General features: G+C 30.0%; 2 protein-coding genes across 2 annotated transcripts in view; one reads left to right on the top strand and one right to left on the bottom strand.

Annotated features, from left to right (window-relative positions):
* Positions 1-14,822, bottom strand: part of LOC136976256 (uncharacterized) — a 37,853-nt gene extending 23,031 nt beyond the window's left edge. Inside the window, exons 1-5 of the mRNA XM_067271478.1 lie at positions 14,666-14,822; positions 14,499-14,554; positions 14,323-14,424; positions 12,973-13,056; positions 12,378-12,413 (exon numbers count right to left, since the gene is read on the bottom strand). Coding sequence (XP_067127579.1) covers positions 12,378-12,413; positions 12,973-13,056; positions 14,323-14,424; positions 14,499-14,554; positions 14,666-14,777 — 390 coding nt within the window. The 5' untranslated portion in view covers positions 14,778-14,822. The remainder of the gene's footprint in view (positions 1-12,377; positions 12,414-12,972; positions 13,057-14,322; positions 14,425-14,498; positions 14,555-14,665) is intronic.
* On the top strand, positions 776-5,649 carry LOC136976334 (uncharacterized). The gene is made up of 6 exons (XM_067271581.1): positions 776-922; positions 1,018-1,073; positions 1,167-1,268; positions 3,518-3,601; positions 4,366-4,401; positions 5,496-5,649. Exons 1-6 carry the CDS (start codon positions 811-813, stop codon positions 5,547-5,549), a joined length of 444 nt encoding a protein of 147 aa, XP_067127682.1. The 5' UTR covers positions 776-810; the 3' UTR covers positions 5,550-5,649.
* Positions 14,823-18,856: the final 4,034 nt, after the last annotated feature.

The following is an 18,856-nucleotide window of genomic DNA, read 5'->3' as shown; positions in this document are numbered from 1 at the left end:
GTTTTAATATAAAATGAGAGATAATCCGTGGTATTTCACATCCAATTTTCACTAACTTCTGAGTTATGCTGAATTATAAAAAAAATTAAGAATTAGGCCTATTTAAAGACTATGCGATCCACCAATCATATTCTTAGTGAACTTTTCAATTGAATTTCGCACTTCGCCGAAATAACGCCAGGCCAGCTGAAATTAATTTCAGCTGGCCTAAATTAACCAAACTTTTAATTCTAATGTTTGTTCTTATTATTTTTCGTCCGAGTAATGCCGGGAATATCGGCCACTATAATATATAAATAACGAGAGGATATTTTCAAATAATTTTAATCTGAAATTATTTCATATTGGATTTAAAATTGGATTTTGTGAAATCAATGAACATCAAGTTATTGGCAATTAAAGTTTAGTATTTATTTCGTTATTTGTTTGTCTGCTAAAATAAATCGCCCGAAGTCGGTTAAGAAAGAGTAGTTTTACTTGTTTTTAATCTGGAAATTATTTTATTTATTTTTAGAATTTACAAAATTTTATGAAATTATTTAATATTTTAAAACATTCGAAAACACGAAGAACAGTTTCAATAAGAAAGTTTGTTATCAGATGTCAGAAAAAAGCAAACTTTAAAACAAGTCCAGTTATTAACTTTAAAGACGATGTCGTCCTAGAATAAATAATAATATCCCCAAAGCAACTTATTACTTTCAATCATAGGACGAGATTCATGATTATTCATGAATCTCGTCCTATAAAATGATTCGTGTCAATACATAAGATCACAGTTGAAAATTTTAGCTATTAAAAACCTTGAAGATGTATTTTGTAGGTTTCATTTTCATCGTTTGCCTTTCTTTGTACGAAGTTAATAGCTTAGAAACAAAATTATATTCGAGTTGTCGAAATAGTATGTTAGATCGATTATGTGGTAAGGAATCTTTTTAATATATTTTAAACATAAAATTATTATTATTATATATAACAGATTCTACTGCTTATAAAACGATTATTTACACTAAATAGTTTTAAACGACAGAAGATCACCATCCGCTTGTACTAGGGATCTTGGAGTTTCTAGAGTAAGAACAAATTATTGCATTTTTAAATATTATATTAATTTATTTTAATAATGAATTTTTCAACATAATTTATTTATTTTAAAATATTTTCAGGGTAAAGAGCTAGTTGACAATTGTTATAATGCAATTGTTGAGACGGGAAAACTTCTGTCCATAGACGAGAAATTGGAAAAAGTTTGTTTCCTGAATCATGATGTAAGTCCACGTTTTATTAAGAAATAATATATTCAGAATTATATATAATTTCCTAATCTAGAATTTGATTCTGAATGATAAAATTAAGTGAAAATTAACGGTTACGATATTATAACTACAAAATTTTCCTTCTTTTATTTATTATTTTAAAATTAATAACGAAAAATTAATAACGAAAAATTAATAACAATTTTATTAAAAAAAACTGCATTGTAACAGTAACATACAGCCTATATAACAGTATGTTATTATATTACTGTATCAATTATTAAGGAATTTGTAAATTGTAACTTTTTACGAAATATAACTTATTTGGTAACGTCGACAAAGTATAGGACCGAAGAAATATACTTAGTTTTATAAGCTATTTAGAAAGTTAAGCAGTCCATACTAAACTGAAAACAAACCAACTTCTTATAAAAATACTTCAAAATTTCAATGATAGGGGTGAAGCCAAATGTGAGACAGCGGATTGTAAGGAAATTTTAAAATGAATGTTAAACATAAAGGGAATAAAGGGAAGAAAATAAAGAAATAAGGACTCGAACTTATGTTTGTATAACCTTTGTAATTCAAATTTGAATGTTAAACATTTTTTTCGTTCGAAAGTATTAACATCCGCCGATAGAAAAGACCATCGCATAGCATCGGATCGGGTGTCACCTCCGATGTCAACAATCAAGTGGAAAGTTAACAGGTTGTTGCGAAAGAATAACTGTCAGTTACGAAACGACTCACCAAAATTGCGTCATCGCACACCTGCAGAGCAGATCGTAAACAACGGACGATCACTTGGCTCATTTCCCACGATAATGATAGAAGACTCCGAGCCACTAGAAGCTCGAGGCGTTCGTCCAAGGAAGTTATTTTTGGAATAGTGCCTATAATCGTCTCCCGGCCATCCCCCGACCCAGCGAACGGAGAAGACTCCGGTTGACAAACATTTTGTCGGCTCCAAGCTTCCATACAGACGATGCTCGTCACTTTGGCTCTCCACTCCCACATTTTGTCAGAGGCCTGTGAACTCTCTCTTCGCAGAAAAGGGACTTTAGGCACGAGGCATAGAAAATAGATTCGTCGCTGTCTTTGTAAATAACCTATATTTTATCCGCATGTTAACAGCATTTAATCTTTAGTTAGTTCTGTACAGGGATGTCGGTTCTTTAAAAGTTGAGGTATGGAATTTTGTGAAAGCAGGACCCCCCACTCAATAACCTAAGCTTTTTAACTTCATAACTTAATAGATAATTGGTATTTTGAAGTAAAGAAATAATTTATTTAAATTGAATATTTTTTTAAAAAAATCGCATCTAGAGCTACCTAATGAGTGATGAATTGCTTAGAGTTAAAAAAATTTTGATACTTTGGATTATGTAAGAGTTCGAATGATCAACATCCAAGGAAAAAATTTCTTTTCATACAGAGAGCAAGTGCCTTGGCTTGCCTTGCATTAAATTATAAATAATTTTTTCAATATTCTGAGGTCCAATTCCATACCTGCAAAAATGTGAGGTATGGAGTCTTCCATACCTTCCGTAGTGGAAACGACACTTCTGGTCCTGTATATCCTCATGTATTTTAGAATTAGCTGTTCAATAAATTCTTTATTTAGTAGTTAACCGGTCTAACTGTCCATAATTCAGAATCCGGACACCTGTCGACTTACCCGTGACCTCACCACTAGAAAAATCAGCCCTCTTAACCGTCCCCAGACAACGTCAGGAGTCTTTGCAGACTGTTGCCGATTAAGTGGTTCCTAGGGACACCCCTGGAGCCTCCGGTTTCTCACACACAAGGAGAATGACTTTTATTTTTGACTGTATAACTTTTGAGTTTTGTGATACAGTTCTAATAGAACTGTTTCACAAAAAAAACATAACAGTTCTAATAGAACTGTTTCTGTTTAATGCTAGATAGATAATAAGCATAATTAACTTTCAAATCAAAAATAACAATTTGAATAGATGTAACAGTTACCATAACATGACTTTTTACTCATATCATCGTAACCATTACGTTTAATCTATTTTGTTCTCATACACTAAATTTGTACTGTCGATTTAAACAATTTTAAAAATATAATTAAAATTATTTGTGAAAATAATTGTGAAATTGTCTGTAGCATTCTGTATAATGCTACAGACAATTTGATTATGCATAAATTTGACAATGACAGAAAATGTATTACTTTTATATATTTCTTGTATAAATTGTATATATTATTTTTAAAAACATTGCAATTGTTTCAGGAATATATCGGAATTTCTAATTGTTGTGAATATGGATTAAAAATGGACTTGAAAAGAAAAGGAAGAGCATACGATGCTGCTGACGTAAGTTTACTTAAACGTCTATTTTTTGCATGAAAATTATTTTTCTTGTGAATAATTTATCATAACAGGATTAATTGTACTTTATTTAATTCTGCTTAATATCCGTTATAAAAACTCGTAAAGTAAGAAAGCCATTTAACATGCTAATACTAAATGTTCTATATGAATTAATTAGCATTTAATGAATAAAAAGTAAAAATAAAAATAAAAAACAACAATTTTCTAGTTTTTCTGTCAACAATAAACCAATCAAACATAATATGAAATAAACATTTTATTTGAACATGTAACGATGTTCTAATTTCAAAATTATTAAACGAATACATTAAAAAATAAAAAAGTTAAACTGAAAATAAGCATTGTAATATACAATTAAAAGTTTAAAAATTTCATATCTATATTTTATTTTTCGATTGAGGAATAAAAATTGTTAAGTATTTAAAATTTCATACATATAAAATCTGGGAGTATTCAAATTTTTATGGTTGCGTAAGTTAATAACACAATCAATTTTTAGTATATGCAATGCAATTTACATTTATTATTCGGTGATAATTTGTCAATAAAGAAGCAACACAATTTCACTTTACAAGTGGATTAATTTATTTACTGATTTCTTCTCATCTGTTATGATTTTCAAATCTCTTCATTTTTCTCGTTCCATATTTTATCATAAGTTAGTGCTTTGTATTGAGTTCTGGAGGAGAAATATAAAAAGCCATGCCGAGAATTTCATTTGCATCTAATTATTTCTATATTTTCAGCACTGTGTAGGCATTCAAGAAGAAAAAGAGGGCAAGGTAAGTGGAATTTTCAAGCATAAATTGTTTTAAATTATTTTTTCCCTTCGTTGCAATACCTTGTATTTTCTATTAAACGCTTTAAAACTACAATTTTATATTAGTTTTTATACAATTTTATAAAAATATTTAAAATATGTAAAATTTGCTGTATGATTGTTTTTTCATATATCTCAAGATTTCACTCGGATTAACCCCATAATTATATATTTAGAAAACTAACATTTTAAATTACTTTAAGCATTTCTCAATTGTAATTTAGTTTTTGAAGTTTTCGACTTGGGATCCAGGTTTCTCCCAAAATAAAAATTTTATTGTATAAAGAAAAAATTATGAAACATTCAAAACGAAATATATTTGTTACAGTTTACCTTTCGGTCTTCATGAAGAAAATGTGAAATTTCATTCACATTTTTCGCTATACGCTTAAAATTTTATTCGTTTTATGTGAATTTACAAATCGGTCTGATTAAAATTTGCGCCTTAGTAATTGTAGTAGTTTGCCTTGGTTAGACCTAAGCGAAACTAGACTAGTCTTGGTAAGGATTTAAATTTTTCGTACTTAAAACATGTAAAAACGAATCAAATCAATAAATATTATATACAAAAGAGAAAAATTATATGAAAATATAATAATTTTTAGCATTTTCCAGAATAAGAAAGGAGCCGATGTGCTGGATCTCGAATGCGTAGTACTCCGCAGCAATGAAAATTCTTCGAAAATTCAAAAACTATTTTTGTTTTTTTTTTTTTTGTCTAATTTCAAATATCTTGCAAAAGGATCATTCATTTATAGATTTAACAGTTTAAAAAAATAGTTTCTAAAATATATACTACGTACTACTACTTAATTAACATGGAAATCTATTTTTTCGCGTCCTAATATTATCATCGACGCCATTTTTATTTTGGGAAGACCATATTGAAAATTGCTTAAACTTCATAAATTAATTATTATAAAACCTATATGAAATTGTAAATATATGTTATATAAAATAATTTCATATTACATATATTTAAAAAATCGAAATTATGCATTTAAAATTATTAAATACAGTATTAATATTAAAAGAACATTTTTTTTTTTAATTTAGGTTTGTGGACTTTATTCGTATCATCCTGTGTTGAAATTTTATAAACCCATCTAGTTTGTGTTCAATTATTGAATCCTTTAATTGAAAAATAATTATAAAAACAATAAAATTTTTAATTATTATTAACCAATAATAAAAACTAATTTTTAAATTACATCTATAATTGTATTTATGATTTCGTATATATAGTGAAACACTGCTTAAGCGACCACCTGCATTCGACGAGCACCTGTCAAAACGGGCAAAATTTCTGGCACGGAATAGTTTATACATAGTCTTCGTATAAGTTACCCGTATTAAACGACCACCTGTGTAACGCGACTGTGGGCATCGATTTTTGATCCGAAACAACATACAACAACTGTAATCAGCGACCACTTCCGCGAATATCTGGTCTAAACTATTGTTCGAACCCATCTCAACAACGTTTCCCCCTCCTAATATAATGAATTAGTCTAAACTCTTGTTGGAACCCACTCTCCCACCCTTGAAATTAGGTGCAGGTATTAATGAATTAGTCTAGCAACAAAGGAAATTCATTTCAGTTTGGTTGAAATTGTCCGAAAAACAAAAGAAATGCAAAGTGCTGTCATTAGAAGATCGTGTTAAAGTTATCAGAGGAAGTGAAAATGGTTTATCAGAACGGTAATTTAGCTGCAAAGTTTAACTGTGGAAAAACGAAATTTATTTTACCGTAGATCTACAGTATTTTCCTTAGGGGCATTGGCGTAGCCAGGGTTTTGTTATGAGGGGCCTAGTAGAGGCTGTAATTTTCTGAGGAGGGGCATCTGGTTAACTGAGGGGCCGTGCCCACCCATGCCCCTTCCTGGCTTAGGGGTATAAAATATTGCACACGATACACTTAATCGCTGATCTCATCGTTTGATAAAATTTATTTTATTTATTTTTTTACGCTCACATACAGTACATGTGCGAATAGTTTCTGTATCAACCTACCTTATTTTCACGATATTTTTAGAAAAATAATATCCAAGTAATTTTCGCACGCAAAATATTCAAAAAACAATAAACGCATTAACGCAAAAATCAGTTTTACAGGCAACCTTTCTTTTCGATTCCGCCATTGTCCAATGACAATGGCGGAATCTAATGAAATCGTATTATGAGAAAAAATAATAAAATTGTTTTATTATTAATTAATAATTTTTCATGTTGTACTTAAGAAAATATTAAATATTAAAAAATAAGATTAAACTAACGAAAACCAACCAAAGTGATGAAGAGATACGACGCGTATATCGATGACGTAATACACGTAACCGAGGAGCAAACGAAAAGAACCGAGTTGAATTAATTAATTCAGAAAAAAAGTGAGCATCATAATCGACAAAATGCGAATATTGTATTAATCTTTAAAATATTGATATTAAATCTGTCTTATAAAATCACGACGATTCCTGTAAATCGAGTTATCCGATAAGAATAAAATACAATACCAATATAGCTCCATCGTTGAAAAAATTCGCTTATTTTTGCTCATTCCGAGTTTTGTTTAGTGGAAATGGCTAAAAAGTGCGCAAAATACGAACGGAAATGCGGTATTAGAGCACCACCTGTATTGGACGACCACCTGTCTAAAAGACCACTTTTTGAAGGAACCGTGAGTGGTCGCCATAGACAGGTTTTACTGTATATACATAAACACAATGAAAATATAATGCAGTCTACATCTTAAAGTAACTAAGTTTAAAAGAAGTAAATAAATTGCGTTAATTTTTAAAAAATGAGCCTTAAGCTCGGCTAAATAAGATCAGGTTTAGGTTTGATGGTCAAGCCATATTAGCGAGGTTGAGGCCGAAGTTTTAAACACGAAAACTTGTACGTCGGACGTTCAGTGCCGCCTTCCTGTAAGTCTAGAAGTTTGATAATGGCGTTTGGAATGTCGAGCATGATTCCACTGACTTTCCAAACACCAGTGTAACACCACAAATCCAAACACCACTAACCTAACCTAACCCACGTTTTCGCGTTTAAAACTTCGGCCTCAATCTCGCTACTGTTGCTATTTAGTAGGCTTACTTTCAGAAAGCCTAGCGGAAATTTTGCATTCTAAACTAAAGCCTGAATGCCACCAAATTCTTTAGATAAATTCTTAACATTTTAAATGCGTATAAATAAATTCGCTAATCAATAAAATCTTAATTCAGTACATTCACTTACTTGGTATTTGATGTACTGTACTTTACTATACATTATGCAGACGTACTGTACGTACAGCATACCACCACTTATTCAGGATTTTATTATCGATTTCAGTTATTTTCACTTTTTTTCGGATGTTTATAACAGGGGCAAAGTATGGCGATCAGTCAAAAAATGTCCCCTCAAGATTTTTACACTTTTGGACTGGGGAGACCTTGAAACGTTGAGAAATACAAAAACATTCGCGAGTAATTTTTGTATTTATGGATGTTAGTGTATGATGGAGGCACGATGTTGTTTACCCCCTTTCAAGCTTAATTACTCCTGTGCTTTTTGTCGAAAATTTTTGAAATTTTGCAGTGAAATTTGCTTATTAGGGGGATTGATGCTACTAAATTTTCGTGATAAAAGGTCGATGGGTGGAATGATAAAGACGGTCGTGTGTATCTCCAGTAGGTTCGGACTTAATGACGATTTTACTTGTAAATATCATTTACAATTTTTTTATAAAACCCACCCCTACCCTCAAAATTAAGCTTTTTCCATTTAAATACTGTATATAAAATTACTTGTCCTGACTGACTGACTGGGTGACTGACTGATTCATCATCGCCCAGAACAAACCGCTGAACCTAAAGAGGTGAAATTTGGTACACAGTTAGGGTACGTCATGAAAACGCACACTAAGAAGGGATATTTGGAAATTCCCCCGCGGGGAGGAGAGGGAGAGGATTAAGGCTTAACCTGAAGAACGGCTTCTATTGTACTATTTTAGATGCGATTTTTTGCTTTCAACTCTGTTTTGTCTTCATTGAGTATTTAGGTGTATTAAATTGATAACATTTCAGACGTTGTTATAAATATTTTTATATATTTCGATTTTTCAAGCAAATGTTGGAACCGTTTTAAATTCGAATTTGTTATTGCATTTTGGTTCGATTATAGAACGCTTGTAAACGTTCCAGAAAATTGATCAAACAGTTCGTTGGATTCATAGCAATTCTCATCATTCTCAGCGGTAGGTGTTATATAACAATTACTATGGTTGTTGTTAAAATACTGAACATAAATGGTGTTTGCTTGAAAAATCCGCGCGGGCGAAGTCGCGGGTAACATTTGGTGTTATAATAATTATAATAAAAAAATTTTTTTTAATAAAATATGATAACAGATGGCGCCACTAAAATTTAAAATGGTGCAACGATAGTTGAGCAACTCGTTGCTGGTTTATTTATTCTTATTATCGTAGTGTATTTTATGCAGTTTTATTATTACATATTGGAAATTGAATATGATTTTCAATAATAAAGCACAAAACGTCTCTTAATTTTTATTTTTCAAATTACATTTATTTATAATTTTAGTTATAGTGTTTTTTATAATGTAAATATTACTTTAAAGACTTTCTCTATTCATATTTCGAAATTTTTTTTCTGTTTCTCTGAGAAAGTCCTGTATTGATATTTATAATTTTATTATTTTATACAAACTTAAAAACCATCTATTCTGATTTTATTTATTAGAAATAAACTTTATCAAATAAATATAATTTATTTTTGTTTTTATTTCATGACCATTAGCACAATTTGGATAAAACAAACTTTCCGAATTTTAAAAAATTTATGCTGTCAACTACTGAATAATATTGAGATTTTTAAATTTTATAATTTACACCAACTGACTTATTTGTTATAATTTATTGCTATGTATCGCTTATAATTTACACCAACTTTCGAAATATTTTGTTATGCATTTTTAAGATAAATTAATTTGAAATAAACTTAAATGTTTCAATTTCCAGATATTCTCGTATACGAAATTATACTCTGAAGAGTTTTCATTTTTAATGGCGGAATACGTTATTTGAAAATTTAAATTTGAAAGGTTTACACAGAAAAGACAGCTAAATTTCAATACTCCTCGTCCACGTAATAGTGCATATCAAGAAACAGAAGACCCACCAGTGACCGAGCGGTTCCATTCCCCGAACACTGGAAGATCGGTCCTGGGTTTCCGTTTTGCCAAGACGGGCTGGCCACGTGGAGTTTTCCGGGTTTTTTGCACGTCTGTATTACCTGAATAGGGGCCAGTTACTTTTAAAAAGATCTCCCGGAAGGCATCCGTCCTAGGAAAAACTCCGAAGTGTTGCGTTGACGTAACTTAATAAACAAACAAATCGAGAAATAGAAATGTGCATGAAATCCGAAGTAAATCCGATTCTATCTTCCGCATAAATACTTATAGAATATTTCAGTAATACAAATATTACAAGGACTAGCAACAATACATAAATCTGTTTACTACTGAAAATTTTTAACACGCGTTTTCTTCTAATTCTCATTATCATTCAGTAATAAAATTAAGATAATAGAATGTGTGTATACGAACTTAATTTCACTTTTTAATTTTGAATAACATCATACTTTATGTAAGGTCGTAGTCATAAAGGCATTTAATTTGCAATAGTTTTGAAAATATTTTATTAAAAATTTTAGGTTTAAGGGAGGGGATATACATAGCAATAAATTATAACAAATAAATAACGGATGAATTTTAGAACAAGCGGATTAATAAATAATTTTTAATAAATTTCTTTTCTTTTCTTTTATATATATATATATACAAAATAAAATTGGCAAAATATTGTTTACAATCTGAAAAGTACTGTACATTTTAAAAAAGGGTTCATGAAGTTTATAAAAAAGAAAAAACTTAAAATATTTTTCAAAGTAAAATAGACTCCCGAATAACTTTGAAACAGTCCGTTTTGTTTACAATCGCCAGTCTTATATTTTTTAATAGTTAAATTTCAATAATAAAAACTGAAATTGAAGCAAATTGTTTGTTACAAATCGAAATTCGCCCGAACTGCTCTTAATAGAAATGCACTCGATGTTATATTTCACGCAGGCTATTACAATAATGCACAATTTTATTTCGTTATTTAATATACAGTGACTCCAATTCACCAGGTTTTTAAAAAATTTTGTATTATAACAATTTGGATCGCGTAATCATTACAAACAAATATATTAGATCACGTGAGCGAAAAGTATGAGAAACACTGATCTAAAGTGCTTTTTAAGGGAGGGACTACAGCTAATAAAACTAAGAAATTCGGGAAAAAATGTCATTATGAAACATAAGATATGAAAGTTTGCAAAAACAAATTTTCTAAGCTGTAATTAAATTTAAATGTAAAAAATTGAATAATTTAGATAACAAATAAGAAAATTATTAAGTAGAAATAATTACGTGAATGAACCTTTTATAGGAATAGCTTATAGTTATAAATATAAGAAAGCATAAAAGTTAAATTATTTTCATATCCGCTTCCAACACATAAAAACAACTGGATAATAAAATTAGTAGTAAATAAAACTCACAAAATAGAAGAAGCGTGCAGACCGTTAGTTGACTTCAGTTATACGATACTTCAGTACTTAAAAGTGCATATAAACAGATATTATTAGATAACAAAAATTAATTTTTTTTTTCAATTAAAGGATCCAAAAAATGATAGCAGATTAGAAGTATGTATAAAATTTCAACGTAGGATGATATGTGTAATGTCCACAATCCTAAATTAAAGAAGAAAAATTTAAATATTTATATTTAATAATTTTAAATGCATAATTTCGAATTTTTAAGTAATAAATATCTTTAAAATGTAGCAATTTATAGTAATGTAATTTATAATTTTATATAGGTTTTATAATAATCAATTTATAAAGATTAAATAATTTTTTAGTATATCTTCTATAGTTTTTCTCAGAAGAAGAATGGAGTCTAGGTTCATTATCCTACACACGCGAGGGATATATGATTTTATGTTCAATGCGAAGTAGAATATATAACATGACATATATAAAATATATTTTAGAAAATTGTATGTAAAATTGTTATAATGTATTTGAAATGTCCGATATCATTGCAAGAAATTTGATTGTTTTAAAAAACACAAAACGGTAACACAATGTCGTGTAACATGTAATATGAGTTTTCATTGCTTAGTTATGGCTGCCCAGTACTACGAATTCGAGATCCAGCACATCGGCTCACTTATTATTCTGGAAAATGCTATAAATTATTACATTTTCATTTTATTTTTGTCTTTTGTATTTTCATTGATTTGATTCGTTTTTCCACATTTTAAGTACTAAAAATTTAAATCCTTACCAGGAATAGTCTAGTTTCGTTTTAGGTGTAACCAGGGCAAACTAGACAATTACTAAGGCTCAAATTTTAATCGGACCGATTTGTAAATTCACATAAAACAAATAAAATTTTAAGTGTATAGCGAAAAATGTGAATGTAATTTCACATTTTCTCCAAGAAGACCGAAAGGTAAACTGTAACAATTATATTTCGTCCTGAATGTTTTAGAAGTTTTTATTTATAAAATAAAATTTTTATTTTGGATCCTGGATCCCAAGTCGAAAACTTCATAAACTAAATTACAATTGAGAAATGCTTAAAGTAATTTAAAATGTTAGTTTTCTAAATATATAATTATGGGGTTAATCCGAGTGAAATCTTGAGATATATGAAAAAAAGAATCACATAGCAAATTTTGCATATTTTAAATGCATTTATAAAATTGTATAAAAACGTAATAAAACATAGTGCTTTTAAAATGTTTAATAGAAAATAAGAAAAGGAATCGCAGCGAAGGAAAGAAATAATTTAAAACAATTTATGCTTGAAAATTCCACTTACCTTGCCCTCTTTGTTCTCTTGAATGCCTATACAATGCTGAAAATATAGAAATAATTAGATGCAAATGAAATTCTCGGCATGGCTTTTTACATTTTTCTTCCACAACTTAATACAAAGCAGTAACTTATGATAACTATGAAATTTTAAATAATTAGCATATTTTATTTCTCGATCGAAAAATAAAATATAGATATAAAATGTTTTAATTTTTAATTATATATTACAATGCTTATTTTCAATTTAATTTTTTTGGTGTTTAATTTATTTGTTCAATAATTTTGAAATTAGAACATCGTTATATGTTCAAATAAAATGTTTTATTAGATATTATGTTTGATTGGTTTATTGCTGACAGAAAAACTAGAAAATTGTTGTTTTTTTATTTTTATTTTTACTTTTTATTCATTGAATGCTAATTAATTCATATAGAACATTTAGTATTAGGCTATTAGCATGTTAAATGGCTTTCTTACTTTACGAGTTTTTATAACGGATATTAAGCAGAATTAGATAAATTACAATTAATCCTGTTATGATAAATTATTCATAAGAAAAATAATTTTTATGCAAAAAATAGACGTTTAAGTAAACTTACGTCAGCAACATCGTATGCTCTTCCTTTTCTTTTCAAGTCCATTTTAAATGCATATTCACAACAATTAGAAATGCCGATGTATTCCTGAAACAATTACAGTGTTTTTAAAAATAATATATACAATTTATACAAGAAATATATAAAAGTAGTACATTTTGCTATATTGAAATTCCTAAAATAAATATATTCCTAAAATAAATACACAGTATTTTTAAAAATTACATATAGTATATGCAAGAAATATTAATATATAAAATTAATACATTGGTTTTATAACATATGTAGAGAATGCTACAGACAATTTAAGAATTATTTTCACAAATAATTTTAATTGTATTTTTAAAATTGTTTAAATCGACAGTACAAATTTAGAGTACGAGAACAAAATAGATTAAACGTAAAGGTTACGATGGTATGACTAAAAAGTCATATTATCGTAACTGTTACATCTATTCAAATTGTTATTTTTCGGTTAGAAACTTAATTATGCTTATTGTCTATCTGGCATAAAACAGAAACAGTTCTATTAAAATTGCATCACAAAACTCAAAAGTCAAAAATAAAACTCATTCTTTTTGGCTTCTTCTTATTGAAATTTTGAAGTATCTTTATAAGAAGTTGGGTTGTTTCCGGATCAGTTTGAACCGCTTCTTAACTTTCTAAATAGCTTATAAAAGTTGCTAAATATAATTGGGTCTTATACTCTGTCAACGCTACTGAACAAGTTACCAATTTCGTAATATTTTATACAATAATACAGAGGTGGGCAAGCAAGAGTTCAGTGGGAGCCGAAATGTAGGTTTTGCAAAATGCATGGGAGCCGCAGTTCTGTACTGTCCTGGCGGATAGTATGGTAAGGCAGGGAAGGAAAGGGTGTCCCCCATCTGGGTCGAGAACTTGTTTTCAAAGAATAGATTTGAAATGTCAATTTAATTTATTGCACCAAATTGGAAATAAATTACTAAACATTACATATATATAATTACATATTTTCACAAAATTGTGGAAATAAAATTGTAAAAATAATGATAAAAAGCAGAAATTAACACTTTCAGCAAGAGCCGCATGTAACTCAAAAAGAGCCTCATGCGGCTCTCGGAGCCGCATTTGCCCATGTCCGCAATAATATGTTAACATACTCTTGTACTATTGGTTGTAGTTTACAGTTACGATGCAGTTTTAATAAAATTGTTATTAATTTTAAAATAATTAATAAAAGAAGGAAAATTTATAGTCGAAACATCGTAACCGCTAATTTTCACTTAATTTTATCATTTAGAATCAAATTCTAGATTAGGAAGTTATAAATAATTCTGAATATATTATTTCATAATCAAACAGTGGACTTACATCATGATTCAGGAAACAAACTTTCTCCAATTTCTCGTCTGTGGACAGTAGTTTTCCCGTCTCAACAATTGCACTATAACAACTGTCAAATAGCTCAAGACCCTGAAAATATTTTCAAAATTTCATTATTAAAATAAATTAATATAATATTAAAAAATGCAATAATTCATTCTTACTGTGTAAACGCCAAGATCTTTAGCACAAGCGGGTGGTGATATTCTGTCGTTTAAAACTATTTAAATGTAAATAATTTTAATCGTTTTACAGGCAGAGAATTTGTTTTATATATATTTATATAATAATTAAAATTTCATATTTAAAATATTTTTAAAACATTCCTTACCACAATATCGGTCTAACATACTCTTCGGACAACTCGAATATAATTTTGTTCCTAAGCTATTAACTTGGTACAAAGAAAGGCAAACGATGAAAATGAAACCTACAAAATACATCGTCAAGGTTTTTAAAAGCTAAAATTTTCAACTGTGATCTTATGTATTGACGAGAATCCTTTTATAGGACGAGATTCGTGATTATTCATCGATTGAAAGTAATAAATAACTTGCTTTCAAGATAATATTATTTATTCAAGGACGACATTTTCGTCTTTAACTGGACTTGTTTTAAAGTTTGATTCTTTTTCGACATCTGATAAAAAAAAAAACTTTCTTATTAAAACTGTTCTTCGTGTTTAGAATTTTTTTAAATATTAAATAATTTCAGGTAAAAATTATTTGAAAATAATCTCTCCTTATTATAGGGGCCGATATTCCCGGCGTTACTCGGTAGAAAAATAATAAGAACAATCATTAAAATTAAAATTTCGGCCAGCTAAAATTAACGGCGTTATTTCGGCGAAGTGCCAAATTCAATTCAAAAAATCACTAAGAATATGATTGGCGGATCGCACCGCGCTTTCATTAATTATTATGCACTGCTTGCTTATAAAATAATGCATTAAATTTAAATGAGCAGAAAGTATCAAGTGGATAAAATCACATGGTGGACATGCATGATAGAATATTTTCTTCACGGTTGTAGAGAGCAAGTAAAAAAAAAATTTTGATTCGAATTGATCAAAGGATTTAGAATAGAAAAGATTGGTATATATGAAATAGGCAGATAGAGAATCATTCTATGCAGTGTTTAAATATATTTTCCTTTTTTTTAATCTTAAAAAGTGTGAAAGGTTAATAATATTTTAATTGTTTTTATCTATATATATACAGTAAATGAGAATGTTTCTTTGTTTGTTTGTTTGCCATACACTCCTATGCCTTTGACCAATTGTTACGATACTGAGCAGTTACTTTAACATACTTCTAACTTAAATAACGTTATAATCTCACTCCAAAATAATGATTGGATTTTCATATATCTATTAATTTCTTTTTGCATGAATTAGGCTACATGTAGCGCAAAATGTTTTAAAAATAACTAAATATAATTCGTATAAAAAGGAGCATAATTTTAAAAAAACAAATATTACATTCATTTAGTTACGGCAACAATGATATAGCGCTTAATAGACTCTCTATACGCTCTATATTACTACTTTGATAACACTCGTGTGGAGGCGAAACTTTTGCACTGGTAGATAGTTGGTCTGGGTCGCACATTGCCAACGGACTGGCCATATACTGTACAGTTTTCCGGGTTTTCTGCAAGTTAGTAACATGAAAATAGAAATCAGTTTTCCATAAAACTCCTCTCGGCACATCGCCCACGTACGCCTTGCCGTAACCAAATAATCCAAACTAATTATAATCATTTATCTATAAACTTGCTATTTACGAGGACATACTTCCACGTAGTCTATGAGCATTCTGATAATTAACTTAAAATGTGTTTTACGACGTACATTTTTTAAATTTACGATTAATAACGCCGGATGTAACAATGACTGCGAAAGGTACTTTATTAACCCGAGCGTTACATCTTGTTGATTATACTTATTTGAACAAATACTTTTGTTTTGTATAACGGCTTTTATTTATTTATTCAAAAATACTCATAGAAAAATTATTTAAATAAAAGGAATAAATAGTAAACTTAAAATTAATGCATAGAACATATAATTCTTATTATTAAAATTATTATATAAATAAATATTTATGAATTAAAAAGAAGAAAAAAATTATCAAGAATTAAATAGCCCATAGAAAGTTTCAAAAAATATATAAGCTGTTTTTTACAAAAATATGTTTGGAAAGCAAGTTTAAAAATTATAAGGAAGAAACGATAAATTTTTATATAAATAGTATAAATGGAGTAAACCATTTATTGTTATTATATAAGGTTAGTTTGATATTTCCAGATTATTAATATTTTTTATTTTGTTGTTGATATTCATATTTTGCATGACATGAGTTGAATGCGCGACTGCAAAATATTCACATAAAATTATTTTATTCGTGACAAAATACATCTTCACTTATCAATGACAGTGTAAATAAGATTCTAAATCAGTTCAATTTTGGCAAGGCCATTTATACAGAGAACCAACAAGGTCATTTGAAGCATATTCCGGAGGCAGAAAGATCTCCAAATTTAATCTTTAATATCAAAAGAATTATAAGAAAAATAAATAAATTATTATTCGATTACAGTGAAGTGACCGAATCAGAAACAGTTCGCAGTTGTTCCAAACCGGTTTTAACAGTTAACAGAGATATATTTATTTAAATTATTTTAACTTACTTTTGGTTCACCCTCTATATCAGAAAATTTGAGAATGATAAAATGTGAGCATATAATTTAAATTTATGTAAATAAATTATTTTAAAGAAATATTTTTAGAAAAAATATTTATTAAAATACGGAATAAATTTATAACTGATGATTATCAAGAACCGATTTGTGTTTTGCAAGCCAAATTTACATTATCCATCTGATCATTTACATTAGAAAGTTAAAAATAGGATTTTCATTTTGTATAATAATTTTATTTAACGTCGTTTTTCATCTCACTTCCTCATTGTGTATATTAATCATTCGAAAGGAAACAACGAAGACACCTTTTATAATACATTCCAAATTAATTCAGTCGTCGTAATCTTAATGTTTCAAGGTTATATACGAGGTGCATTCAAGTTATAACACCTCCGATTTTTTTTCTTAGGACTGGAAACAGATAGGAACATGCAGTTTGTTTTAAAATACGCGTGCACTTGTGAATGCGTGACAGAGATGGCAGAACTGTACGGCACACAGAACTCTAGTGGTAGCGGCGAGAGTGCGGACTGTTTTTGATACTTAAAATAGCGATGTTTTCATTACAAGAACAGCGTTTAATCATTCGTTTTCTCCATTTGAGTGGTGTGACACTGATTGAAAATTCATCGCCAGTTGAGTGAGACATGTGGTGATGGTGTCAACATTGCCTGACAACATGCCACGTGCGCAGCCTTGTGGTCGTCCGTCAGCATTCGTGGCACCCCACCTGGAGGACATTTTTCGCATTTTCAGGTCTTCATGCAGAATTGTGTGCACAGATCCTACGGAAATGCTAACTTTGGAGGCGATGTGTTCCACACTCATTCGGCGATCCTCCAAAACAACTTTGTCCACTCGCTCGATCATATCGTCAGACCGGCTGGTGCAAGGCCGAGATTGTCTTGGTTTGTTGTCACACGACGTTTTGCCTTCTTTGAACTGTCGTACCCACAAAGGCACATTAGACACATCCATGACACCATCATCACATGTCTCGCTCAACTGGCGATAAATTTCAATCAGTGTGACACCACTCGAATGGAGAAAACGAATGATTACACGCTGTTCTTGTAATGAAAATGTCACTATTTTAAAGTATCAAAAACAGTCCGCACTCTCGCCGCTACCGATAGAGTTCCGTGTGCCGTACAGTTCTGCCATCTCTGTTGTGAGGTTAGCCGACCGACTGCGTTAGTCAGGATGTCGCGCGGTCACGACTAACGTGTGTGAGTGAAAGAAATTCTCAGAGACGGGTTCCCCATCGTCAAACCGTTTAATAATAATAAAAATTCCTTACATCTAAGCTGACAAAGAGGCGTAATGCCAATCCAACGAAGAGAACTAAGTCCTTCAAAAATATAAAGAGAGTCCGAATGTCCAGGCGGTCGTTTAGATTCCTCCGGAGATGAAGCGGAGAACGATAATTCCGGGGCGCACAGTACAACTCGTAGCGATGACCACTGATGACCAGGTGCACCTGGGTTGGTTCTTGACAGGACGGGAAAACGAATCCTGGGACGCCGAACAAGTCTTCGGTGTATACGGACAGGAGCACAAAGATCCCATGAGAGGAGCGCTATGAACCAAGAACTAATAACCAAGAACGTCACATCCTTTTCTTGACGGTCTTTATAAGTTTCTTTCAAGTCCCAGATCGAACATTCCGATAGGTCGATGCCGACTTGTCCCCGCTCTCCAATTGCCCCTCCCTCGTTACGAATTGTAACGAGATCGGAACCCAGATCGCGGGATGAGTCAATCTTGTCTGACAATTCGATCCCTATCGAAGATGTTCGATCTCAGCACTCAAATTAAT

The sequence above is a fragment of the Centruroides vittatus genome, unplaced genomic scaffold (genome assembly GCF_030686945.1).
Source record: "Centruroides vittatus isolate TY-2023 unplaced genomic scaffold, ASM3068694v2 contig_4, whole genome shotgun sequence".
NCBI classification, from domain to species: Eukaryota; Metazoa; Arthropoda; class Arachnida; order Scorpiones; family Buthidae; genus Centruroides; species Centruroides vittatus.
Note: the sequence above shows the minus strand (reverse complement) of the source record. Positions and strands in the feature narration are given on the sequence as shown.

Coding starts and splice junctions, on each gene's coding strand:
- LOC136976334 (XM_067271581.1), top strand. CDS start 811: ATGTATTTTGTAGGTTTCATTTTCATCGTTTGCCTTTCTTTGTACGAA. Junction 1,074..1,166: donor GGGATCTTGGAGTTTCTAGA/GTAAGAACAAAT, acceptor AAATATTTTCAG/GGTAAAGAGCTAGTTGACAA. Junction 1,269..3,517: donor TTTGTTTCCTGAATCATGAT/GTAAGTCCACGT, acceptor CAATTGTTTCAG/GAATATATCGGAATTTCTAA.